The 27,615-nt window shown below is 36.1% G+C and overlaps 3 protein-coding genes across 16 annotated transcripts in view; all 3 read left to right on the top strand.

The window, feature by feature from the left end:
• Positions 1-27,615, top strand: part of LOC116165328 (potassium voltage-gated channel subfamily KQT member 5-like) — a 345,213-nt gene that overhangs the window by 248,283 nt on the left and 69,315 nt on the right. The window lies entirely within an intron of this gene.
• On the top strand, positions 4,119-6,419 carry LOC116165330 (DNA ligase 1-like). The gene is made up of 3 exons (XM_031479677.1): positions 4,119-4,444; positions 4,491-4,596; positions 4,657-6,419. The coding sequence occupies exons 1-3, from the start codon at positions 4,355-4,357 to the stop codon at positions 6,240-6,242; spliced, it is 1,782 nt and encodes a 593-aa protein (XP_031335537.1). The 5' UTR covers positions 4,119-4,354; the 3' UTR covers positions 6,243-6,419.
• LOC116165325 (sushi, von Willebrand factor type A, EGF and pentraxin domain-containing protein 1-like) lies at positions 9,475-26,084 on the top strand. 7 transcript variants are annotated; one of them, XM_031479659.1, is made up of 21 exons: positions 9,477-9,708; positions 11,080-11,252; positions 12,399-12,501; positions 12,560-12,739; positions 12,794-12,985; positions 16,931-17,107; positions 17,214-17,396; positions 17,459-17,638; positions 17,697-17,898; positions 17,945-18,114; positions 18,164-18,368; positions 18,416-18,909; positions 18,960-19,272; positions 19,320-19,495; positions 23,906-24,088; positions 24,162-24,408; positions 24,455-24,606; positions 24,715-24,888; positions 25,046-25,225; positions 25,405-25,575; positions 25,625-26,084. In XM_031479659.1, exons 1-21 carry the CDS (start codon positions 9,654-9,656, stop codon positions 25,828-25,830), a joined length of 4,116 nt encoding a protein of 1,371 aa, XP_031335519.1. In that variant the 5' UTR covers positions 9,477-9,653; the 3' UTR covers positions 25,831-26,084. The 7 variants fall into 7 exon arrangements, with proteins under 7 accessions (XP_031335520.1, XP_031335521.1, XP_031335519.1 ...); XM_031479662.1 differs by having other exon boundaries at positions 9,478-9,708; positions 19,323-19,495; XM_031479663.1 differs by lacking the exon at positions 25,046-25,225 and having other exon boundaries at positions 19,323-19,495.

Raw genomic sequence — 27,615 nt, 5'->3', positions numbered from 1 at the left:
GTAGTGCTTGTAAGTGATGTGTAAATATTTTTGTTGTGAGTGAGAGTACGACCGGTACATCGGGTGCCCAGCTGTCAGACGAAAACACGTCGTGCCTGCGCATGACGTCACTCTAGTTACATTTGTCACGTGATCCCATAAAGATTCAATGGTGGGCCTCGTTTTCGACGTATAATCTGCATTGTGGTGCATATTATATTTATCGTACGTACAGGAATATGTGTAGTTGATAGTCCTGCATTGCAAACACTCGAGTTTTTGCGTCTATTAATAGCGAATACCTTTTATTTCCGCTTTCATTACACCGCGAGGATACCGAATAAACATTTAAACGATAATGCCTGGTTGCGCGAGTGCAAAATGTAATAATTATTCACGAAAAACGAAGGGTTAAGGTGTTAAATACTTCGGAAGTGAATATACGTATGCGAAAAAATTTTTCTATTTCGGTGTTACAATGAGAATTTTGTGCAACTGTTTTCGGCAAAAACAGTGTTTCAATGAGTTCAATTGTAACATTGTTTTTGGTAACTTTTCATCTCTAAGTTGGCAGTTCGCCAAGACGTCAACGTCAAATCATCAGATGTGAAATCAAATTACATACGGAAAATATATGCGTTTTCCTTGATTTTTGGTACACGAAGAACTTAATACATTCCAAATCAGCAGTTTAGACATCCACCATAAATAAATTTATCTACGAGTAAATTTAAAGTTTCCAAATGTCAGTGTTGTGTTTATCTACGCTGCCAACTTAAAATTTGTCAACGTAAATGGTGTTGCCAACTTAAGACATATTAATTCTAAAGTTTCTTGTAGGTTTTGATAATTACTTTTTAATTAAATTAAAGCCCCGAAATAGAAAAAATAGTATGAAAAACACGTGTTACAATGCTTTATTGTAATACTCCTATCTTGTGGACACTCGTGGCTCCGCTTCGCTACGCCACTCGTGTCACAAGATAGTCGTATTACAATAGGTCGCATTATGTAATACTTGTCTTTCAATATACTATTATTGCTTCGATCATTTAGATATACGTGAGTATATTAAATTATTAAATACATTTTGATTGATTACAAGCCTTAGTCTGCTATATTTTCAAACTGTTTAAAAAATAGAGGTACATGATCTTCGTTTTCCATTCATTACTGTTCTGTGATTCACGTACACGCGCTTGGCGCACCATTTGAACAATACCTCTACTTACATTTTATCTGCTTTGCATTTCATTGTAATGTTTTTGTGCGAGCTTGCATTTGTATGTGTAATATTATATACTCAAATAAACCTAAATTTCGCCGACAGATACACAAATAATAGTGCGTTTCCGTAACCTCTTCCCTATGGATTTGTATACGCGCGCTGGAGTTTGTAACGTGATTGACGTCGCATACGGCGTGGGGAAAGGGGACACGATGCGCGTTGCGATACCGTTTTTATTATACCATGGACATTTTACTTTTTCTTGCTTCTAGAGTTCTTTGAGTTTTATTGCTAGTGGAGTATAGGTACTTTATAATCTTTTTTTGCTCTGTGTTTATGAGATTAGTGTCGTTTGGGATGGCTATGTCTATTAATATAACTGTGTTGTCAATGCGTTTATTAATGAGTAGTGAGAATTACTTATTATTATTATCGGAATCATTTTCGTTATAGTTACTGTGTACAGGTGATTATGTTGTTTTATTAATTATTTATTTATGTACCGGGTGACCCAATAAGACTGTTCCTCGGCCATATCTCGGGAACCGTTCGTCGTATGACTTAGGAGTAAAAAAAATTATTGGGTAAATCGGTTATGAAGAATCGCTGGAAAATATTGTCAAGTTCTAAAAATGACCACCAGAGGGCGTAACTGCCATCTTAAATTTTAAAATTGCATTTTCTTTAAATTTCGCATAATAAACTAAACATTCTTTTTTCACATTTTTAAAGAGAACCAGTTTATCTATCATTTTCGTAAAAAAACTCTGTTATTTCAAAACAAAGATGGTGTGGGGCGTTCAATTGTTTTTGCAATAACCTGCTTTAACTTCTTAAGTTTGACCGATTTTAACAAATTTGGTATGGTTGAAATAAAGAGCATTCCTTGGGCAACAAGAATCAATTTAATATGCTGGCGGCGATGGTTCGTGGTCAATTCGGATAACGCAAATATAAGATGCGGGCAGAGATGGTCGCATTTTGAAAATACTCAAAATAGTCAAAATATATCGCCAGCATATTAAATGCTTCTTGGTTAGAAATCGGCATTTTAGAAAAGATTACAAATTCAAAAACTGCACTTTCTGAATGTAAACAGCAGAATAATTTACAAATTAGGGCTGTTATTATTAGTATAATGCATCGTGTTTCATTTGTTTAATTTTCCAAGGCCTACCTAAAAGTGTATGATCCTTTTCCAAACAATCTTTCGCGCCATGGACAAATACCGGAAATACGTAAAAAGTATAAATTAAGATACAATTTAAGCATTTTAATTAATTAATTAATCTCATTTTCCCAATATTTGAGGTTAGGAATGAGATTTTGAAAAACGGTTTTCACTGGCCTCTTTGGAAGTTATTTGGCTACTTTTTCATAAAGAAAAAGTCATATCATTCCATTTGATTTTTTTAGGAATTTGGGTTATAGTGTCAAAACGAGCCCCCTGGCGGAGAAGGATTCAACTAAATTAACTATATTTTGGTCTCATTGCCCAAGGAATGCCCTTTTCAACCATACGAAATTTGTTAAAATCGATCAAACGGTTAAGAAGTTAAAGCAGGTTACTTCAAAAACAATTGAACGCCTCACACCATCTTTGATTTTGAAATAACTTGAGTTTTTGTTTTTACGAAAATGATACATAAAGGGGTTCTCTTTAAAAATGTGAAAAAAATTTTTAGTTTATTACGCGGAATTTAAAGAAAATGCAATTTTAAAATTTAAGATGGCAGTTAAGCCCTCTGTTGGTCATTTTTAGAACAGCGATTATTCATGACCGATTTACTCAATTTTTTTTACCCCTAAGTCAGATGACGAACGGTTCTCGAGATATGGCCGAGGAACAGTCTTATTGGGTCACCCAGTACTTATTCACGATACAAGTTTATTATGAATCGGTTTCAGTGTGCAGCTGCTCCCCAAAATAAAGAAACCTTTTCTAGCACAATTCATTCCTGTTATATATCTGATGATCACTGCCAAATGTGTTAGGTACCTATTGCAACATTTTACAGCGACGCAGCAGGTTCATGTTTATAACCGATTGATACTAACGGTATACCGGTTCCAGTTATCACAAATTCTTAAATAACGGTTCTCGTTCCAAGTGAAGGGTCTATAAATGAATCGGTTCCGGTATCAGTTTTTTTCAGTTACGGTACCAACCCTTGGATTTTAAAGTGAATTATTAAATAAAAATGCGAAATTATTGCTTTTATTTAAATTGATATGACATTGTAATATGGTAATTATTTTTTTAAATGTGTTCTTATTGTATTTTTGTGTGGGCCACCGAGTTGTTTCAGACAGATATAATAAAGTAAATAATTTTCTTGTTATCTTTTTCTCTTCCCTAATGTGTTTTTCAGAAGATGCTTTGTGCCTCGCATCGATGAACGGCACCAATATTTTTCTTTTGCCTTACCTGTTTCCAACGATGGGAAATTGATTCATTAAATCAATGACGCAGGGAAGACTACTTTCATTATTACATTTACATTTCATTTTTAAACTGAGAGAAATTGCTTTTTACAACTTGCTTATATGTAAACTCTAGCGCAAGTTACTCTCAGAAGTACTATCGCAATTTACTATCCCGTATAATAACTACCCTTAAAATCAAAAATCGATTACATTAACATTAACCATATTGGGTATAGTTGTTATTCAGGAAGTGCGAGTGATCAACCAGACAGGGTTTGGCACTAAGCTGGCTATGGCCCTGATTTTCCCAGTTGATGCTCGGTTGTTGGAGATCTTTTTTTATCATGTCATCTAGAAAATTCTACAAATGAAGACATTAGATACCTGGCAGGTACCATTGAATGAAGTTTCATGAATCCGCAAAGTTGGCCATTACACAATTAGGAGATCATAAAACACAGGAAAAGTGAATTTTCACAATAACAATTTCGCGAACGTAGAGCAGAAAACAAGTTGAAACAGGGTCGGTTTTTCCTAACACAATGTATAATAACCATTTCTTTTTTAGTGCAGCCTGTATATAGAAAGCTGTAGCTAGTAACTTTTCTATGGTAAATTAAAAATTCCCTAAAATCACAACTTTCAAATCAAAGTCAAAACACAATTTTTAACGGTTCGTGAAGTGCTTTCTTATGTTTTAATTGAAAAATAAGCAACAAAATGAATGTTTTCGAGGAACTTGAGGAAATGTTAGATAATACTTTTAAAGAAGTTATTGCTGCTTTATCCACATTTGCTGCAGCTGTAGATGTAAGAGGTAACAACAAGTAAGCAGTGAATAATTTTGTTCTTACAGGAAGAATATGCATTTTTTGATTGCGTAGAAAAGGATATTGAGTATTACAAAAAGGAAGGAATACTAGTCTGTAGCTTTCAAAATGATACTTGTGCATCTAAGCGTTGTAAGTATGATAGTGGCAGTTTATGCTCTTCCAGTAGAATTTCAGTTGGTGGCATTTTAGCAAGTTCACTTAAAGAAAATGTGCAAACTAATGAACGTAATTCCAAAAGACGCACAAGGCGAAATATTGAAAAAGCGAATATATTATCAAACGTGAGCAATCTTGTGGAGCATCGTGTCGATAAACTAGTAGCAGATGTACAAATTAAGATTGAAAGAACATCAAGAGGTATTGCAAATGAAGTTACAATAAAGCAAGAAGGTGATATGCTACCACCTCAAAATAAACGTGTGCCAAAACGGCGAGCTAATGAAGTAAAGTTGGAATGTGTAGGTGATTCTATTATTGAACCTAAAGATTCAGTGGGTGTTATAGTTGGGCCAGACTCTGAAGTGAGAGTCACTAGAGCACGAACGAAAGGACGAGCAAAACCAGAAGTACCGGTAGATCTGGATGTAAGGCAGGTAAAATCTGAGAAAACGCGAACAAAAAGTAAAAGGGAAAAACACGACAGTAAAAGTTCTCAAAGTGCCATTATAGAAGAAGACAAAAATGCTGATCGTTTGTCTCAAAAACAAAATTTAATCAGTGTGACAAATGACGGTGTGGAGACAATACAAGCAGTAGAGTTTGCAGAACAGAATTCAGAGCATGAAATTATCGGATTAGTTGCAGAGACAAATTGTAATACATTTTCAAATCCTGCAGCTGCAGCGTCCACTCCACATAATGTCGATGATCTTACGATTTCAGACAAAGAGAGCCCACAGTGCACATCTCGTCCGAGAAAAGTCACTCAATTTTTCACTCCATCTGCTAGTACTCCTATTGCAAAATGCAGTTCAAAAGCAACTTTATCTAGAAAAGGTTTACCCTCCGAGTTGACTCGGAATCCAAAATTACAAAATTCTTCATTAAGGGACAGTAAGCTGAAATTTCTACAAACTTCCGCCAAAAAGGCAAGCGCGGCGAGAGCAAGAACCGGCAGTGCATTAAAAGCATCTCAAATCGAATTTCGTGAACGTGAGATGCGTAGGAAACAAAAAGAAGAAGAGGCGTCGCGAAAGAAACAAGCTTTAATACTTGCCCAAACTGAAGGAAGACGTCTAAGGCGCGAAGAACGTGAGCTCAAAGTCCAACAGTTGAAGATGGACATGGAAAAAGAAAAGCAAAGGCAATTAAAGGAAGCGGAAAAGGCCAGGGAGGAGAAATTCAAGCAGATACTGGCCGAAAAAGAAGCCCGATTCTTTAAGCAGAAGGAAGAGGCTGCCCGAAAACGTGCAGCTGCCGCCCAAAAACTTGACAACATGCATCAAGAGGATACTCCAAAACTGACCCCTGTTTTCTTGACTTGTCCGGCTCCTTTATTACCGACACCTGATTGTTATGATTCTGATGATTCCACTGGGAGAGGGACGTTCGTCATTCCAGAGTTTCAGAAAAAAGACAACTTAAAAAAAACATTATTCCAAATGCAAATGTTGAATTCGTGCACAAAACCGCTATTTCTAAGAAGTTTTGAATCGCCTAATCTATTAAAGATTTTCCCAGCAATTAAGGCCTCGCAATTAAAACGAACTTCCAGTGCCATTTGGAACAGAACCGAAATGTCAGTAATTGATTCATTTCTTGAGGAGTGTTCTTAATAATTATGAATAAAAAAGATATATTTATTGTATGCCTGTATTGTATGGCTCAATTTGAAGATCGATTTTTGTTTTTCTCTTTATACATTGTACCATTATATATTTGATATAATGGTTTACTTAATGTTGTGAGAAAAGTATGTTGTTTAGTTTGATAAAATAAAATCATGTACGCTACTTCTTGCCTAGCATCTTTGTAATTACCTAGTAAGGCCTCTACCTTTTGATCCAGGTTAGAGATGTTGTCCAAAACTTGTTTGGTACTATTAAAACCATATAAGAAGAGGCAAAAAAGCCAGATGAACCTTGATTTTGTCAAATGGAACCTGATATAAATGGCTTGTGGTGCATTTAATTTAACACAACAATTATCTATTTTACAAGTTTACCTCTTCGAGTGAAACCCTTATTGTGTGAGAATACGTATGTGACAAATTTCCTGGAAAATTTGTCCAAGAGGTATTTTTGGCCCACCGTTTCTGGGATTTTTTAAATGTAACACAATAAGGTTTTAATTTTTGGTACGTGGGTAAAATTAAAAAAATGCATTAAGCCGTTTGTGAGGATGTGGCAAATAGTGCACTTTTAAATTTATTTTTTCGATTTTACTAGCCCTTATGGACATTTTTTCATGCCTTCACGAGAACCTTTAAATAGCATTATGCGGGTCACTCTGTAATTGGGCGCATGCCTGTTGAGGGCCCAAAACAAGAGAGGGATAATAATAAATAATACAAACATTTTTGATCGCATGACACTGACACCAATACCAAGCCTGTAAGTGGTGTAGTTCCGGAGCCTTTGAGACGACAGACAGACATCAAGAACGCAAAAATGCACTTTTTTTTAAAGTGAAAGTGCACTAAAAATATAGGTTGTGATCATAGATAGTAAGGAAAAAGAATACAAAAAATTGACATTAAGCTATGCAGGGAGGGAGTTGTATTTAAAAAATGCCAGCTTGGTGTCAAATCTAAGAAACGGTGGTCCAAAAATTTATTTTTTCTACGCCACTGAATTCTACGTAAAAATATATAGAATGAGCAGTTTACATCTTTTTTATATGGGTAACCTTGTATCTTACAAACGTAGCGTGAGGTTCCACCCTGTATATACTTACGACGATGTACACATTTTTGAGAGCTGGCAACCACACAATTTTTAGGAGGGGAAAGCGATTTGTGCCATCTGGAGAGTACGAACGTTGGTTACGTTTGGCATCTTGTCAGTTTTAATCTTTGTTTTTCACTTGATTTAACCGTAATGCAGAATCACATTTTTGATACCCTTATCCTTTTGTTTGTAATTGTTTACCTTTTTGGTGTAATGCTTAGCTTAATTTATGTTTATTGATTACCTACTTGGTCTTGTAATATTCATAAGTTTTGATTTTTCTTTTAATATGTGGAAATTACCGATTCGTTTGATGTATGTACTGACTTGTTGTTTGTAACTAACATTTTCTCCGTGAATGAAGCAGTCACGGAGGTGGTAAAAACTGTCATCATCATCATTTGAGCTACGAGACCTAATTCCGTGATTATCTTCGACATTCAACTGTAGGCGACCAGGGGCGAGTTATCTATCTTGCCGGAGCGACATTAGCTAATCAAAACTCTTCGGTTTAAAATTTATGTGCGATAAATGTGAGTTATTATGATTTGCCAAGTTCCACATATTTCTGCCGATAGGCCAAGTAATTTTCCATCTTGCTTTTAACAAAAAGACTTTATTGCACCATGTACTCTTAACCCCTTGTTCTCAAAAATTGTTTTGAATCTTGAGTGTAAACATTGTGTATATGCATTTACTATCTTTGTTAACTACTGCTTAAACTTTTACATATTATTTTGTTAACTAACTTTTGGACTGTATTAATCAAACTGCGAGGTTTTTCTACGTCATACTCTTTTTACCATTAGCAGTTACTTTTGCGAGAGTGCGACACTTTTTCACTTTGCTTACGTTAATGTACCTACATCAACTAAATTTCCGGGCTTTCACAATCTTAATAATTGCGCTACCTAAAATGTCTCGTGAACGACTCGCTCAACTAGCGCTTTAAAGTAAGCGCTGCAGCAGCGTACGAAGCGGTGTTTGAGGTTATCTGTGACGTACACTGTATTACTATATGGGACAGAAGTAAAAAACGACAATTGGGACGTAGCGAACTGTTCAGCAGAATCAGCAGCACTTTATAAGCGCTTCAGTCTGGTGAACGCACACATTATTAAAAAATTGTGATTTTTACATTTTTAACGTCATAATAAAATTCTCTAACAAATGACAGAAAAAGTAAAAATTACTTCCATAAGAAAAAAATAAATTGATGATGGCCAACCGGTGACGAAACGTCGGACTTAAAATTTAAAACTAGGACCTTGCAGAGAGAAAAGAGCGGCCATAATAATGTGTTATTTATTTCGAAATATCTTTTTAAAACTTCAGTAAAAAATAAAAATGATTTTGCAAAATTTAGGTTTTTTCCGGATATCTCAGAAAGTTATCGGGAATTTTTCAGTTTCAAAACCTGCATTTTGTTAAGCATCAAAATACGCAACTTTGCCAAATTTAAACTACCTACCTAGTTCCCGAGATCCCCAGGGTGGCCCTTGAATTTGAATCAGCCTGTTTTATGATCTAAATTCTAAGCCACAGATTAACAACAATCTAAGCTCTTGTCACGATCGCTACTTTGACTGCTTCGTCGTGGGCATGCGTCTTTTAGGTGCCCTATGCCCTTTCACCTCAAAATGATGGAATTTTAATTGCTTAGCCATGAAATGACGTGTTCCGCAATGGTCTTTCTTTATTCAATGTCTTTACCATATATGTGGTATATTGGTTGCCTACGTTACAGTGAACGTTTCTCGTATCCCGCCAATATTGATTATGAGAACGAGCAGGGTGCAATAATATTAAATACCTCATATAATGTATAAAATAAAGGATCATATGTAAACAAAAAAAAACGAATATAGGCCCAAAATAAGGGGAACATAACTGCTTATACGGTTACCGAAGTATTTATAATAAGAACTAAGATGTTTAAAATTGTGTACCTACCTGAATTAACGTTTATCAATAGCCGTCGATTTATCCTTTCATGTTTATGGAAGACCTACCTCTCCGCCTATTTACTAATAGGTATATAAAATAACGGAAAGGAAACATTTTTCATTTCATTTATTGGGAATTCGATTAAATACGCCTGTACTCGGAAATTGACGCCGGTGCTTTTCCAGTCGAAGTTGGAGATCAGCTCTCCCCTGGGAAATTCGCAAATAAAGTGCGCCGATTTTCTCCACCGAGTTCCTATCGTGATAAGATAACTGACAATAGTATAGCTTTGTGAATTATAGTTTCGTCGTTGTAAATATTTTAGAATTCCGTAATTAGATAGGTACTAGCATGATTTGGATACATTGGATGCTAGTCCTATGTTTATGTGGAATTGCTGGTAAAGGTAAGTTTTAAAAGTAGGTACCTAATTAGTTTTCATAGCCAATTTCTAGTTAACAACAGGGTATTTCACTGAAATTTTAATTTCTTAAAATCTAATTGTAAGAGAAAGTTATGGACAAAATGTCTTTGATCGCACTTATTCACTTTTCTAGCATAGGTAGGTACCTATAAAATATCCATGCATCTATATCATAGAATTTCAATTCGCAGCTTCCCACTGCAATTTCTGCATTCACCTATTGATTTTCTCACATAAAACCACTATGTAGTTTATTCGCGGGGGCTTAAAGTTAGAAATGAGCTTGTATAGGTACATTCTTTGATTCTTTCAGATTAATTTGCATGTGCTTATAGGTATGATATATACACAGTGAGACCAAAATGTACAAAGTGAAATTTTAAACACGAAAAAGAGCTATAACCTTTTTAACATATACCTATAGTTTAAAATTCAGTCAAACGGTTTGACAGTATCAAGAGGGAAAGGTTTTCACATTTTCGTAGTATATCTCCGATTCCTCTACAATTCTACATGAAATGATCATTTTAACCGGAACTCCACAAATCTGAATGTACTAAAATTTTTGAAATTATTAAGCCTATAATTTGATGTCCAGATATTATAACAACACTAACGCGTCTACTGTAGGACTATTAAATCCTTAAGGAAGCGTACTTTCGAGAGGCATAGTTAATTTCATTGCCAATCAAATAATAAAGAAAGAATCCTTAAAGTTTCAGACATTAGTTTAAACAGAGAATTCCGTTTGAATGTAATATTAAATAAACGTGTAAATAAATAGAGCAAAAAGAGGTCCTGGGTAGGTATGGCTATAGCATGTGCAAAACCAAATTTTGAAACTGGCGGTATAGCTTTATACGCTACAATAATTGACAGCACTGTGACCGGACCGTGACGTGACCGATAATGTGAATCGGACTTGTGTACTTTATTTCTTTTTTGCTTCTGAGGAATGACCCTTTTCGTTCTCCTGTCCCTTTTATAAAAAACAAGCTCAACAACGGAACTCTCGCAACAACGAAAGGGAAAAATCGCAGGACAAATATTTGAATCCTAGCCGTATAAGTTGTGCAAAGAAGTAAGTGAATTGAGCGCTGCACATAATTCGTTCCATCACAGTATATGTACATATATTCGTCAATTCTATCTTTTACTTTCGTTTCATCGTTTAAATTTCACAATGTTCATAACGCGTATTAATGAAACAAAAGTTTGGAATAAAACAATCGAGAAAGGTTTAATTGACAGCATAGGTATACTAAAATTGGATATGATTTGATTGTTCAGTTTTTTAACGAGGCTCTAGTAAAAGATTCGTGGTCCTTAATTAAATTTTTTTTTGGATTTCAGTCCATAGTACTTCAACGGAATCGAATACCAATACCACCCCAACGTCCGATTATGATGACGACTGGGACGAGGATGAGTCGACAGAAATTGACGACGATGGTAGAATTTATAAGAACCCACGAAATTCTCCTAGTACATTATGTCCGCGTGACGAAGAACAAGCAACGTTGTTGGTAAATATGACGCCCAATAGGGAAAAAGTAACTACTAAATATCAAGCAATAGGTACAATACTACACAGAAATGTGTTCACTTTTATATTAGGTAGGTAAGTATACCACCAGTAGAGGACGCCTTTAAGAGGACATTTTGTTAAAAATGTAAATATTTAACTTCAGATGTACACAAAAGTACAAAATGTTACGCAGACAACAAAATAAATGAGACCCAATATTATTCGTCCTGAAAATGGCTCACAATAACAAGATTTTAAAACAAAATTTAATTGCTTCATTTCATTTTCATAATCACGTCTTAAAATGTTTATTTTACAAACAACACCGCTCGGCTTGTTCAAATTAACAAGAGACCCAAAATTTACCGGGTTCATAAACACAAATGACAACATTTTAAAAAACAAAATTACAAACATCTTAATCGTAATTTTCCCCACACTGCCTAATTAAATCTATCCAAAACAAATGTAATGTTCCTCAAACACTGTAGACGACAATAGAAATGAAAATGTCACTTCTTCTTAAATACTATATGATCTTCACGGTATGTGGTTTTCTTGTTGTAATTTAGACGCGTTTCTTAATTGTTGTTTATAATAATTTTCATTGTCTCTAAATTCAAAATGTCAAATAACAGTAATTGAACTCAATAATTTCAAAGACTTGAATGCCGTAAAGCATGGGAATCCATACGCACTATCATAGGGTAAATAATATATATTTACTCTATGGCACTATTTTGCCCTGACTTTAAAAACACTTGTCTTATCATGGAAACAAAATGATTTTAATTATTATCTTTAACATTAACTTTTAACACACCTGTCCACTTTATACAAAAATAATGCCTAACAAATTATCTCCAAGATAAAGAAATTTTACGCAAAGAAACACCTGCAAGTTTTATCATCTTAAATGTCCTGTCAAATTAAATACACAAAAACCAGAATAATTATTAAACAAAAAACGAACAATGTAGCGTGATCAGCCTTCCATTCATGTTATGACAGCAATTTGTACAGTGGAGAGCTAACGTAGGCGTCGATGCGTCTTTCTGTGGTTGGTTTGGATGCGAGTGGGAGAACTACCTGTAGTGCGAGCTTCATTTATTGAGCTGTTTTATTTAAATTATGTTCTTTGCAGGGGCAAAAGTGCTTGAGAAAATGCTCTTCGGACGAAGACTGCAAAAGCAAGAAAAAAAAGTGTCTGTGCGACGGAGCTTGCGGGATGTCTTGTATTAAACCAGGTATGGGCTCAAGTTTTCATTTTATCGCCAGCGTTTTACATTGAGTCTTCTCCAAAAGATCGCGAGTGCCCGGAACCGGAACAGATTTCCTTCGGAAGCGTAGTTGCGAGTGGCCGTATATTTGGCGCACGCGCAACATACAGCTGTCAGCATGGATACCACGTGGTCGGTTTGCAAAGTCGAAACTGTCAAGCTGATGGCCACTGGGCAGGGAGTCCACCTGCATGTAAACAAAACAGTAAGTTTTCCTGTTATCATCCAGATGCAATTTGCAATCAATCTTTGGTTACAGTATACTGCTTATCACCGCCTGCTATTGATCACGCTCGACATAATGCCCTACCAGAGCAAAGCACGTTTGATTTAGATTCTACACTGCAGTATTATTGTCATACAGGTTTTGTCACTAACGGATTTCCTAGAGCAAAATGTTTAGCCATCGACGGGCAGGCGTCGTGGTATGGTCCAGATATATCATGTGAACGTAAGTATTCTGGACAACATTCGGAGTCAAATTGCTCATTATCATTTTCACATTTAAGCCTTTTGGACCATTGTTTTATATTTCCTTTACCGTCTCCTCCCACCAACGTCATGTGTGCTTCAAACCTTGTTGACGTTCTCTTCACGCGTTGTTCAAGTCTCCCTTACACTATACACTGCTATTCATTTAAAACTAGACATAGGGATTTCCTAAGTCAACTTTTAAATGACATTAATGCTTCTGAAAAACGCCTAATTTTAAACAACCCAAATAACATGCTTACGCATTTTGCAGTTATTCTAGATTTTAATAAATACACTAAGTAAATACTTAGCATATAGTCCAGGAGGTAGCGACATTTTTTGTGCACTCATTTCTACAAAGCTGATATTCTGCCATTTTATTGTTTTGATAGTACAAGTAAACAAAACGGTAGTCTACCGCGTCGGCGGTGTTGCCTAAATTTGCAACCATGTTCTGAACATGTTAATAAATAATATGTACATGCCTCATTTCTACAAGAATGAAAGTTTGTACAGTAATTAGGTAAGTATACCTAAAAATGAAGTATGGTAATAGTCTACCGAGCTGGAAGCGTTTGCTATCACAAGTCTACCACCCACGCAAGATGCATAAAAAATTATTATATTGAACTTATTTCTACAAAGATGAAATTTTTGTTGGAAAAAGTTGATGTCATAAGAAACAAAAAAAAAATGGTCTACCGATCGCGTGATGTTGCTAAGGTCTCGGTAGACACGCTGGAAGGTACGATTTTCCGAGCGCAGCTGCTGCACTCTACCTACCTCTAAATTATTATATACACGGGCATAAAATAAAAATATTTCAAAAACAAACATCGGCAATTCACATGGGAAAAAGGTTTTTTGCAGATCGTTGCTCCCCATGATAATTTAGGTCTTAGCGGGTTTATAATGACACCAATCGAAAGAAGATTTTTTTTCTTTATCTAATGATATACGAATTAGTTCATTTTCAGTTGTATTTTTCATTATTAACGATCCTCGAGATTGTTTATAATTTTGTATTGCTGTCTGTCCGTGTGCACGATAACTGATAACTGAATAACTTTGTATAGAGTCCGATCGCTTTGAAAATTGAAACAGCTGTTCTTCAGGATATAAGAAAAGTCGCTATTGTTTTTCGGCTACGTAGACTAACGGGACAAAAAATTACAGCAAAAAACTGCTCAAACCAAAAAGGAGCTTCTTTTATAATTCTTGTTACAAAGAACATGTGAATGCCCGGTTTTCTGTGTTAGTAAATGTCCCTTAAGCCCCAGGTAACTATGCAGATGAATTTAAAAAAAATTGCGCATGCGCAACCCAACTTTTGTATTTGCGCAATCCCAATTTTCTTTATTTGTTATTGTTGTTAATTGAAATTTAAGATGTAGGCACCTCGAGTAAAAGTAAAACTAACGCCGAATCAAAATAGTATATTGAAAGACAAGTGTTACGCCACTCGTGCCACAAGATAGTCGTATTACAATAAAGCATTGTAACACGTGTTTTTCATACTATTTTTTCTATTTCGGGGCTTTAATTTAATTAAAAAGTAATTATCAAAAACTACAGGAAACTTTAGAATTAATATGTCTGAAGTTGGCAACATCTTTTACGTTGACAAATTTTAAGTTGGCAGCGTAGATAAAACACAACAGTGACATTTGGAAACTTTAAATTCCGTGAATGTGTAATTTTTTTACACGTAGATAAATTTACTTATGGTGGATGTGTAAACTGCTAATTTGGAATGTATTAAGTTCTTCGTGTACCAAAAATCAAGGAAAACACATAAATTTTACGTACGTAATTTGATTTTATATTTGATGATTTGACGTTGACGTCTTGGCGAACTGCCAACTTAGAGATGAAAAGTTACCAAAAACAATGTTACAATGGAACTCATTGAAACACTGTTTTTGCCGAAAACAGTTGCACAAAATTCTCATTGTAACACCGAAATAGAAAAAAATTGTTTTGCGCATGCGCAATTTTTTTTTTTTTTTTGTTAAGATTTTTAAGCGAAATTTTGTATCTAGGCTCCTCGAATAAAAGTAAAACTAACTCCGTTTCAAACAATTTGATTTACAAGCTATTCCGATCTGGTGGGACAGAATCAACCCCTTAAGGCGCCTTGTAAAAATGATGGATGCGTGAAGATCTCGAGGATCGTTCGATATTCAGTTGTATCGGATTTTTTTAATCAAAAATTCGTTATTCAATTCGAAATGAATATCAGTTAAGACTACTGTCAATAATTTTTTTGTAACATTTATTCACTGAGGAAAAAGTATGTACTCGTATGATAAACGACGGCTGAAATAGTTAGGTACTGTACGCGATATTTGTTTTCCATGCATTTTAATGAGCGTCCCACTCCGTCTCTGGCAATTCTTTAGAAAATTTTCATGGCTTAACATGATTTTGGTAATTGGAGTTATTGCCGAATTTTGGATAAAATATGAAAACTAAAAACATTAGTTATTTTAAATTTCCTATCAAAAACAAACCTCGAATGACAGCAAGGAAAATAAATTGTGGAAATTCTGTTATTGCCGCGGGCTAGACGATGAAGAATTAAAATATAAAATCGTTTGTGAAAATCACTTTAATTCATGTGATATTTACAAAAGCGGCAATCGAACGTTATTGAGAATCAATTCAATTCCTTTGCCTTACTCAAAACAAGGTAACCATTTTATTTTTTTCGTTAAAATGACTGATACATTTTTTCAAGATTTAAATTACAAAGAAGATACTGCAATCAAACGTTCAAAGAAACGAGAAGTAGGTATTACACCCCATTCAAACATTTTTTGCGAAAACTCCAATTCAACCATAAATTCGACTTTATGTACAGAAATTTTGAAAATGTCCACACCACAAAAATAACCTAGAAATAATATTACATACAAGTTGAAAACTTTGACCAAAACTACGAAAAACAAATTCATAGGCTGAAAACTAAAACATCTTCTCAACAGGTTAGTCAATTAAATTTTTTGCATAGTTATCAAATTACCGGGCTTTTTTTGTCAAAAAATCGTATGGAAACTGGTACTTTTGTTCACGATTTTCTATGAAAAATTTTGACACAAAATAGCGAATGCCAATGATATTATTCACTTATGAGTTATCGTGCACACGGACAGACGAACAGACAGATAGCAATACAAAATTATAAACAATCTCGAGGATCGTTAATAATGAGAAATACAACTGAAAATGAACTAATTCGTATATCATTAGATAAAGAAAAAAATCTTCTTTCGATTGGTGTCATTATAAACCCGCTAAGACCTAAATTATCATGGGGGCAACGATCTGCAAAAAACCTTTTTCCCATGTTAATTGCCTATGTTCGTTTTTGAAATATTTTTATTTTATGCCCGTGTATATAATAATTTAGAGGTACTTTTAGCAGAGCAGTGCAGCAACTGCGCTCGGAAAATCGTACCTTCCAGAGTGTCTACCGAGCACCGAGCCAAAGCAATAATATTCCAATTAATTAATATGAGAAGTTATTTTGGTTGCATAAAATTAGGCGTCCTTCAGAAGCGTTTTTGTCATTTAAAACTAAACATAGGAAATACCTATGTCTACTTTTAAATGAATATCACTATATAATGTATAAATGCTTCAGATCTCTTTTTAGCCCTCTTCACGTGCATTGGTACTTCCGCACGTTCTTTAAGTCTTCACGCATCATTACATCTCTGTCACCGTCGCACCCGTTTCACATCTCCTACACGCATCTTTAAAGCATCCGTTAGTTATATGCTTCCCCTCCATCCTTCACTACACTTACTTTCTCTACTTTGTTCATCTGCACAGACCAATAGAACATCATCTGCTTATTTTGGGCACTAATAAGTAATAACCAATGTAATTATTATTCTCTAATAAACTTACATTTCAGCAAGATCATGTGGACCTCCTAGCGATATCTCACACGGTTGGCATGCAGGAGAGTGTTACACATTCGCTTGCCGCATCACTTATCATTGTGGCGAGGGATTTGAATTGGTGGGTCGCAATGAGCGATTTTGTCAAGCAGACGGCACTTGGTCTCCGAAGGAGTTACCAACTTGTGTTCGTAAGTACCTATAACATGCAAATTTCTGAGACACGTGCTTAAAATTTGTTGCACAATTTTCTCGGGGAGTGTGAGATATATTTTGTTTGTGGTTTTCGTTTTACTGTGATTACAGCAGTGCAATGCCCGCCACCCGAAAATCCCCGACATGGTAAAGCTATTTATACTTCTTGTAGTTACAATTCAGTAGTTAGTTATGAGTGCAAATATGGGTATACTTTAGTTGGCGAAACTACAAGACGTTGTGGAGCTGATAAAAAATGGTCTGGATCTCAACCTGTATGCAAAGGTAAATATGAGTGAGTACACATTTAGGCAGTTTTGTAATGTGTCTGTGTTTGGCAAGAGTAGAAATAAACTGCGGCCATCCAGGAAGATTGTGGAATGGTTGGTTAGAAAATATAGAAGGAGGTACTGGACTTGGAGCCTCAATTATATTTCGTTGTCACGAAGGAACGAGATTAGATGGAAATTCGTCAACTGTCTGTCAGATTGATGGTAAATGGAGGTATCCTCCTCCGAAATGTTTAGGTAGGTTCTTTCTTATAAAAGAGAAGGGTTTATGCTTAAAAATCATCTCCGTTTTCAGCTCCTTGCGTCGTGCCTCAAGTATCTCAAGGAAAAATCAGTTTATTGTCTCGAAATGATACAGCACCATCATCGACTGTAGTACAGGATGGTGAAGCACTTACAGTCGATTGTGAACCGCTGTATGAATTTGCATTAAGTGACTCGCCTGTCGTATGTAATAATGGTACCTGGACTCACATACCCAAGTGTCAACCGGCCAGGTAATGTAGGTGGACGTTGAACGAATCGATCTTCTTTTAAGTTTAGGTGTAAGTATTTGCCAAAGTCACCAAAAAATGGAATGGTGATTGCACCAAAAATGGAACACGGAATGAAAGCCAGATTTAAGTGCAAGGATGGTTTTGAACTGAAAGGAAACACATTTATCGATTGCTCGTTTGGAAACTGGACGGGCGAGTTTCCCATCTGCCAAGAAGGTACTTGCAACATCCACATATTTATAAGTTGCATACCTACCCATTTCAGTATACTGTCCATTTCCTGGCTTGGTAGACAATGGAAAAATTCTTTTGGTCGGAAATATGGGGCTGTACGATTACCGACCATACGTCCGAAAAGTCACCAATAATAAGCAAATCATGTACGATTGTGATAAAGGGTATGTACTGAGTGAAGGGCCACCAGGTGCCACTTGCATTGGGGGTAATTGGAGTCCAAACGAACTTCCAAAGTAAGCTGCAGCGCCACGAAGTATCCAAATACTAAGCATTGTTTTAGGTGCACTCTTGGTCAGCATCCTCGTCTGAGATGGAGTCGTAAAAAACGTCATACCCTCATAACTCGTTACAAGAGGCCAGATATTTTGAGATTTGAAAATAGTACTACCCTCCTGCATGTTAATGATACCATTGAAGGGAATAAAACTATTGTCAAACGCGCTTTGAGAACTGGAAGTACTAGCAGCAGTAGCCGAGCTCTTGGTTTAGGCCTCAAAAGCAACAGAAATCAACCAAACGCCAGACGGAAAAATAAACAAACAAATTTCGACGTTAAACCGGAAAAGAAAAATGGCTGCTTTCCAGTGGATGATGAAGAAACAGTCGAAGCTATTAAGATTATAAAATATGGGTTCGATAATAGCATTCCATATAGTTTTGGAACCGTAATAAAGATGACCTGCAGACACGGATTTGGTTTAAATGTGCCATCGAACATAACAGTCAAATGCTTTCGAGGAAAATGGAAACCAGTGAGGCCCAAATGCCTAACAGGTAGGTTCCATCTTGGACAAGTACATCAGGACTTGCGCATTGTCTTCTAGCACCATGCGCTCTGCCAAAAATTGACAGTGGTGAATATTTGTCGGGATACCGTGAGGGAATGGCCATCGGGAATGGTTCGAGCGTAGCATTCCAGTGTGAAAAGGACATGAGCAATTCGACAGTGTTGCGAGTATTCTGCATAAATCACGAGTTAAAACCTGAGAATCCAACTTGCACACCCGGATACGACTTTAAATTTAACGCTAGCAAAGTTATTCCCTATTATCTCGGTGGAAGCGATATCGTTATAGGAGGCGATATAAACGTCCTCGAGTACGGAGGTACGGGAAAATCTTGCGGACCACCGACAAGGTAATTTGGTTCGCACTTTTGGTAATTAACTTTTCGAGTAAATCAAGTAGAGTTCAAGGTTCTTTGATATATCGCAATGGTGAAATACTATCGGAGAACGATGAGACTTTTCCGGATGATACCGAGGTCACGTTTAGCTGTATTGAAAGTATTGTGGGCGAGAAGACCACGTGGAAGATCATTTGCGACGACGGAAAATGGGTCGGAAGATCTCTTACTTGTGGTAAATATTAAACTTGCTTTACCTATTAATGATTTTGGAAAACTGTTGGCGTTGGGAGTTTTCCATCTTGAGAGGGTAAGACTGTGTGACGGTTCACGTCCAGTTCATTATATATCATTAGAATACATATTTTTTTGGATATTGCAGCTTAAAAGGCGTGCACTTTAAGAATATGTAACAAAAAATAGTGATTGCTATTAAAAAGAAAAAAAGAAATATCTAAATAAATAAGAAAGGTGTCATTGGGCAGTCTGGGCATGGGCACATCTAATTTTTACTAAATGTGATGGTTAAAATGTTATGTACATACTTTAAAGAGCGACAGGTAGCTGAGGTGGGAATATTGAAACGAGTAACGTACACTTTTTCAACAAAGTTTGGCGCGCTATTGCTGTTCATCCGAGGCCTTAACAACTCCTACAGTTTTCAAGATACATTAGTTCGTTCGTTTTGAATCCGGTAGCATATAGCTGACATTGCGCCTCCACAATTTTTGTCTTCAAAATTTTACACAATTTGTTAAGCCCGCTTGACATGGAGCAATAAAAATTGCAATTGCATGCAAGTTGCAAGAAAAATTGCGAAAGGCATGCGCAGTTCAAAGCCAGCTGATCAATTGCTGCAAGAGACTTGCATGCAATTTTTATAGGACAGGTGCTATTTTTCTTGCATGAATCGTGCAATTCTAGGGACAAATCTAGTTGTTTTTGTGTCACCAACCTAGTAAAATACAGCGGCGGCAACTATGATGCTGAGAGACGCACTCATTACTTGTTTTTATTAATCTTATTTATTTTTGTAATTTTTATTACGAGGTGTCGGTTTAACCGAGGGAGAGGGAGGGGTATGGAATGAGTACTTGTTATGGGAGTGGAGGAGTGCGAGGGGTTTAAAAATTCTCAATTTTCAAAAGTTTTTCGAATCGACCTAAATATTAAGACGCTAGATGCACAAGATTTTCAGCATGTTTCAAAGTTACGTATACGACCGTATATTTGCGTATTCAGCAAGTTGTCAGTTCTATATACGACTACTTTTAAACATATATGACGTACTCCAGTACAGCACTGGTAACATTTATCATTAAAAAAGCACTTTAAAGAAGTATAAAGCCCGTGTTAACGGATGAAATCAGAAAAGCTGTCCCTCTGTTGTGGGGGAAAGTGGACCACAAAATCGCAGTTAGTTACTGACTTTGTATGTTTCTTTACCTCTTTAAAACTCCAATTTTGCCAGATAATTCAATTTCAATGTTATGTGTCTATCTATTATACAAATGTACATATAAGCGAGTTGTGGCGGGGTGGTGCATCGCTTGCACTACTACAATGTTACTATGGAAATTTTTGTTGTAGGTTCCTCTAATAACAGCAAACAAAATGACATCGCAATCTGATAAAAAATCATCCCACTTATCTAAAGGTGCATCAAAATTGGGCCCCTTCAAAAATTACCTTAATATAAAACAAGATACGAAGAATCGCATACGATTTTCAGTAGGGAATTTTTTATGCACCGCTCGAACCTTAAATCAGATCGCATTTGGAAACACGACTTTTAATCTGGCTCATATGCAATAGCACTGATTCTTGAACTCGTAGAAATCGATTGCCGCAGGTTTGACATCGCTGCACTCGCTATCTCTTTTTAGCGCATTTCCACAAAAATAAAAAAAATGCGCTATTGTGGCCACTTTGTCCGTCCGTCCGTCCGTTGAGACGCTACTCTTTATTTTAAGAGCTATTGTTCTACTTTTTCGCTACTTGGTTCGTTATGGTGTCGAGGCTTGCACCAAGGAAGGAATTTTTTCTGCGTGTATTGCTAAAAAAGTTATTGTAAAAAAAAACCAACAAACCGTTTTTTACATGTTCCACAATTTTACACTTTTGCCGTTTATTAACGATCCTAGAGATCCTTTATAATTTTGTATTGCTGTCTGTCGTCTGTCTGTTGATCTGTCCGTATGTTCCTTTGTCTGTCTGTCCCTCTATTTGTCCGTGTGAACGATAACTTTGGTTAGAAATGGCCGATCGCTTTGACATCTTCGTTAGTTATGAACTGAATTGCATGAAATTCAATATGGGCATAGCTTTAGCCATATAACACGCAATGCCAAAAGTTGAGTCGAATCGATTCAAAATTCACAGTGCCCTTTTCGCATCTCGACGATTTATAACCGAATTGCAAACTTTTTTATTTATTATTTGAATGAAATTTGATACATAGGCACTTGGAATAAATAAAAATCTAACGCCAGTTTCAAAATTTGGTTTTGCGCATGCGCAGTGCCAACTTTTTTATTTAGAAAAGCATTGAAATGAAATTCTTCTTATAAACTGAAATTGAAGTAGCACGTCAAAAATGGATTGCACATTTGCAACGCTATCTTTCATATTTGTGGCCTGATTTTTACCATTTTAACAGAAGTTGCATCTTACAAATGACAAATGAATGCAAGTGGAAATGCGCTTTTTGTAAATCGTTTACGATTACTTTTTAACTTGTTCTTGAAGTGGAACAGATGGACGGACGGATAAAACGTTTACATAAGGGGAATTCTTTTTCTTTCGAAAAATTCAGAATGCTCAAAACTGATCTAAGGAAATTCCCAGCTCTGTCACAGATGAAAAATTCTTACCTCAGCCCAGGTTGAACACCCGACCTCTGGCTATGTAGCCCAATGCTCTACCACTGAGCTACATAGTCAGTTTCGGCGGTTGTATTGGAGGTATCGTTTCTGATAATGGCATTATGTACAGCTCGTTGCGCCGGTGGGTGAACAATAGGACCTGGGCCACCTAAGCTATGGGTGAACAGCGGGACCACGGAGTTTTCTTCGTTATGAGTAACAGAAGTCAATTGAATTTTTATGATCATCGTGTTTCATTCTGTAACATCTCTGACTACAGGGATGTCTGAGGCGGGCTGCTCAGGCTTGCTTTAAGCTTAAACAACAATCCGCCGGTCGGGACAGAAAATGAACTACATCGCGCAAGTGCATCCTTCAATGGGCACTTACGACCTTGTGTAATTTGAATTGTTAGATTCGCGCCAAATAAATATGCAGTGGCGTAACTTGTGTCATTCCTCTCTAATGAAATGCATAAAAGCGGGAACTGTACAATTCAAAAACTGCCAAATATGTAACATCACAAGTTCTAAACGAGAGTGCAAACATAATCTTGATCTCTACCAAATTTGGTACCAATATGAGGATTTTTGAACAAGAAAATAAAGAATCCAAATTTAGAGCGTTTGAAAATTTAAAAAAAGCAATTCTGGGTACGACAGTCAAAAATTCATAACATTTTGAGGTGTAAAAATGCCATTAAAAATATGACTTCGCTGTAATATTCAATGAACCCTTATACTAAACAAGTATGAATGTCAATAGCGTATTTTCCTGGTTTACAGGCCCAGTAAAATTCGTTGAAATTCTGACCATTACTTTTGTCTGACCAAGAATTGCAGTAGAGCCGCTAGTTTCGCCCTTCTATCTAAGATAAAAAACCCAAACTTTGAGACTGTTGGAGACCCATCTCTAAATAAATTTATCCCCCTAGAGGATTTAGTCATGAACACCTCCTTGACCATTTCGCACTGTCATCACTTCAGCATAGGCGCTTCATCGCATCAATTAAATTCCTGTACAATATTCTGCACAACAACATAGACTGTTCCAAACTTCTAAATGAAATTAATTGGCATGTGCCTAGATTGGCAACTCGAAGAAGTCACACTTTTTCTCTCCCACAAATAAATAGCAACATCATGTATAGGTCTCCTATGTATGCAATTTGTAATAGTTACAATACTATAAGTTCAATCTGTGACATTACTCACTAATCCTGGAAGAACATCATTCGAACATTGAATATGTAACGACCGCAACTAACTAATTTTGTCTGCTTCGAATTAAGTTTTCTTCTTCTCCTAATTTACTTAAACCACCGTATATGTTTATCTTATATTTTTGTATTTTGTATGTAATTAACTTCATATTGTGATTTGTCCTTTAATTGGATATTCTCTTGGGCAATAAATCATTATTATTATTATTAAACGCTAGATTTAAACCCTCGCTTTATTTAGTTTTTTTTTGGGGAGGCTACTCAACTCAGACTATCCATACTCGAGATATTCACATTTGAACCCATGATCGCAACGAAAGATATGTAGGTAATCGAAACGGCGGTTTTGTTATGTCTCTAACGAAATTTGTGCATAAATGTCGATTTTAATTTCAACAAAATCGGTTAGGGCATATCACAAAATTGTATGCGCAACAGCTCAAATGCATCCAGATGGAAAAAAAAGAGTCATGACGTTCTTACCAAGTATGCAAGATAACGTATTTTCACTACTTAATATCAGACATTTGGATAAAATAGGAACATTTTTTAATTCCAGATACAGAAGAACTGATATACGGCCATAATGCCAACAGTAACAATACATGCCTGTTTAGAAACCATGAGGCAAACGTAGATTTCTTTTACAATGACAAAAAGATCGAGGAGCAGATCGCTGAATTTGCAGATGACACTGTATTGGTTAGTCGATGTGTTGATATTGGAAAATTTGCAATGATAGGTAGGTAAATTACTAGCAAGCACACAGTTATCTACTTACATTAGAATGTATAATCACTTCATGTACTGTTAAGGTACAAACATACAAAAGTGCCTAAATGGTAAATGGGATAATCCGCAACCGTCGTGTTTTGGATTGAACCAAGAATTTGATTACTCCATGGAAAAACCGCCGACTATACTATTTCGACATGAATTAGGCCCCATAGCGCAGTCGAACGAAGGAAAGCTGATCGTTTATCCGGGAGTGATTTTACATATGGAGTGCCTGTGGATACGAAGATTTGGTATTCCCAAATGGACAATCGGGCATAATCATAGGTGCGAAACTGCTCGATTCCGCATAATACAAGAGAGTATTTTGCAGACAGTACCCTCAAAGTTGGACTACTGATCCTGGTCGAGATTCCCAGCTAGAATATAGGTTGTCTATATACTATGCGTCAAAAGAAGACTCTGGATTGTTCACGTGTGAAACCCCAGCTAGATACATGCACTCAGTTGAAGTTATTGTTAAAGGTGAATAAACACATCACTTAACAAATGAGCGACTCAAATTTGACATTGAAACTTTTTTTTATTGTGCTTAGTATTTTTGGGTAGCTATCAGATTGTGATTTCTTTTAGCTGTTCACTGTCCTCACATTCCAAAACGTCGAGGATTGACTGCTAGTACAGAAGACACAAAAATGAGCACTCACGTTACTTTCAATTGTGAAAACGGCAACGCCCTTACTGGACCGTCTGAAATAGTTTGTTTGCCATCTGGTAACTGGAATTCTTCATTTCCGATTTGCGAAAGTAAGTAAATCTACAATAATAAGAGGTCCGATCTGAAAAATCATATAAAGTTGATATTTTCTACTAGAAGATAATCGATTCTGATGCACTTCAATGTAAAAAGACTTTGTATGGATGTTGTAATACACATTTTGAATTGATATTTTTGTAAATGTAGGTGTCGAGTGTGGAGAAGTAGGGGGGTTAGTGTCGACAAATTTAACGATGAAAGTTATAGCGAGAGACATCGGTGGTCGTGCTGTTTTTAGTTGCGCACCCGGATATAGTCTTCAAGGACCACAAGAAACTACTTGCCTTTCTAATGGTGATTGGGCGACACCGTTTCCATCATGTGTTGGTAAGTTTTACGTTAAAGGAGTGAATCGGATCTGTGTTTAAAAATTCGAGAAAATATCAATTTTATATTACAATTTGAATGTGCATGCTTGCTTCTTTAATTCGAAATTATGAATGAATGCGTTTTATAAAGTGACCAAAATGGAATGTGATTCGTGCTTAATGATCGTACATTAACAGAAGTTCAATGTGAAAATCCAAAGTCCCCCGAGAATGGATTTTACCATGGGACGGGAGCATTTAAAGTAGGAGACGTTGTGCAATACAACTGCAATACTGACTATGTAATGGAGGGGCAGTCAGTCTCTGCTTGTCAAGATAGTGGTCGATGGTCTGGAACTTTGCCCAAGTGTAATTCGACATTTTATTTATTAGTACCTATGTACAATCGTTTTTTTAGGTATACCAGCATGTTCGTATCCAGGCACTACAATAAGTGGTAAAATGTCATCAGTTAAATTCTACTACAAAATGGGAGAAAACATAACATTTTCGTGCGAAAACAATCTCGTGTTAAAAGGGGCGTCAATGTTAAAATGCTTGAAGAATGGAAAATGGTCCAATACTATACCTACTTGCGAAGCGCCAAATTCAAATCAAAGCTAATTGAAATTTGAAAAGTTGTGGCAGAAAAAGGTCGAATAGAGATAATGTGCTATTAACGTAACTATTTCAGTAGCCGATAGATCTTCTTTCTTAAACAAATCTCGCATCTATCCACAACTTGTATGCGATATTCAGTAGTTGATTCGATTCTTACAAGTAATTAGGTTGATAATGATTGAGATAACAGATGATTGTGAACATTAAAAATGTATGAGCAGATTTTTCAAGAATAAAGAAACTTGATGCATTCACTACCTATTGTTTACTCCTGTATGAAGTGGTGTTATTAATTAGATTCATAATTAATTTTTTAACTGTTTCAAACTTACATACGCATTTTCAAGAATGTGTCGAGTATTTGTTTTGCCGTAATTACCTTTATTTGTGAGTGGGAAGGATTTCATCAGAGACTGTTCTAACAACCAGCTAAACCCCTTATTATATCTTATTAAAATTCCATACTCGAACCTGTATTCAAACCATGGAACCTCTTGGTCATAGTCGGCACATCTAACCCACTAGACCAAATTAACCAACATTGGTATTGACAGCTGAAAGCATCCAACGTAATTTATAAGTTAATGATGACCTCATTATTAACCACTTTGAACATCTGCCGAGAAAGCCTACTTTTCAAGTAGAAAAATGGTTAATAATTAGACAAGCTGAAAGAATAACAGGCGCGCAAGGACAGAATATCACATACCACGCCGCAAACGATCGATAGAACAATTAATTAAAGAAATCTTAATTACCTTAAAGTTTCAATAGTCCAAAATCTCCGATCGTAACTGTGAGTTACAATAAATGATGCACAGACACCTAGGTGATCTTGCTTTGGAACTTCACTTCTCGACTTCAATTATAGCACAATTTCGATCTAGACGACGCTGACTTCGTTTTAATTAAAGGGGTAGTATACCCAAAATCAAAAAAAATGTAGAAGAAAATCTAAGAACAAAATTTCAAACCGGAGTTTTCTACGATGAGTAGTTTTCAAAATATTAACGATGAAAGTTTGAAAGACAGAACATGTGACGTCATCCCGACATCGTGAGTGCGGCGGCACGGATCCAAGCAGTCCGAAAGCGTCAGTTCTTTCATATTCTATTTTGCTTTCCTTTGAAAAAATCAAGAAAACCTTACTGAAGTACCATCCGAACATATATCCTCATATAAATTTGAATATTTGTAATAAATTTCTGTACCCAGCTTAGATTGGATACCTATGCTTTCAGTAAGCGGTATTGGTTCCATTTGATTCAGTTCTTCTGTTTGATTGTGGCATATGTTTGATGTTGAACTGGTTTCTCCACTACGAAATTTATCGTTTACCCACAATAAGCAATCAGACACAATCTTACTTTCTTAGATAAGTTGACTGACGTTTTATAGCTTTATTAGGACCTTTGTTTCCTGTGAGATGTAAAGAAGGGATTGAGTATTGTCAGCCTTCTCAAAACTTTATGCTGAGGCACAGGGTCCTTTTCTTCTTGTATCTTCCAAAAAAATCATCATCTTTAAAGTGGACACTGCAAACGACGTGACTATACTATGATTCAGCGGTTTTTTCTACTTTTCCAGACGTTATTTCGACACGGCTCCTTCTTTTCTCGGGGATAATTTGCAATGTAACATTGGCATTTTTCAAATTATTGTTGCAGCGGAAAACACAAAGTTACGCATTTTTGAAAATAATGCAAATCAGTGACTACCAGTCTCAAATTAACACGTCTAACGTCATCGAATCCATATATTGCTATGGGTACGTTCCACTTAACGCCC

This window comes from Photinus pyralis, unplaced genomic scaffold (genome assembly GCF_008802855.1).
Source record: "Photinus pyralis isolate 1611_PpyrPB1 unplaced genomic scaffold, Ppyr1.3 Ppyr1.4_LG3a, whole genome shotgun sequence".
Lineage (NCBI taxonomy): Eukaryota > Metazoa > Arthropoda > Insecta > Coleoptera > Lampyridae > Photinus > Photinus pyralis.
Note: the sequence above shows the minus strand (reverse complement) of the source record. Positions and strands in the feature narration are given on the sequence as shown.

What these genes read in the sequence shown, in the direction of transcription:
- LOC116165325 (XM_031479657.1), top strand. Translation starts at nt 9,654, where the DNA reads ATGATTTGGATACATTGGATGCTAGTCCTATGTTTATGTGGAATTGCT. An exon ending in ACAATCGGGCATAATCATAG is followed by an intron (nt 24,409 to 24,454) that starts GTGCGAAACTGC and finishes AGTATTTTGCAG; the next exon opens with ACAGTACCCTCAAAGTTGGA. An exon ending in GTCTGGAACTTTGCCCAAGT is followed by an intron (nt 25,576 to 25,624) that starts GTAATTCGACAT and finishes TCGTTTTTTTAG; the next exon opens with GTATACCAGCATGTTCGTAT.
- LOC116165330 (XM_031479677.1), top strand. Translation starts at nt 4,355, where the DNA reads ATGAATGTTTTCGAGGAACTTGAGGAAATGTTAGATAATACTTTTAAA. An exon ending in CATTTGCTGCAGCTGTAGAT is followed by an intron (nt 4,445 to 4,490) that starts GTAAGAGGTAAC and finishes TTGTTCTTACAG; the next exon opens with GAAGAATATGCATTTTTTGA. An exon ending in TACTTGTGCATCTAAGCGTT is followed by an intron (nt 4,597 to 4,656) that starts GTAAGTATGATA and finishes GTGGCATTTTAG; the next exon opens with CAAGTTCACTTAAAGAAAAT.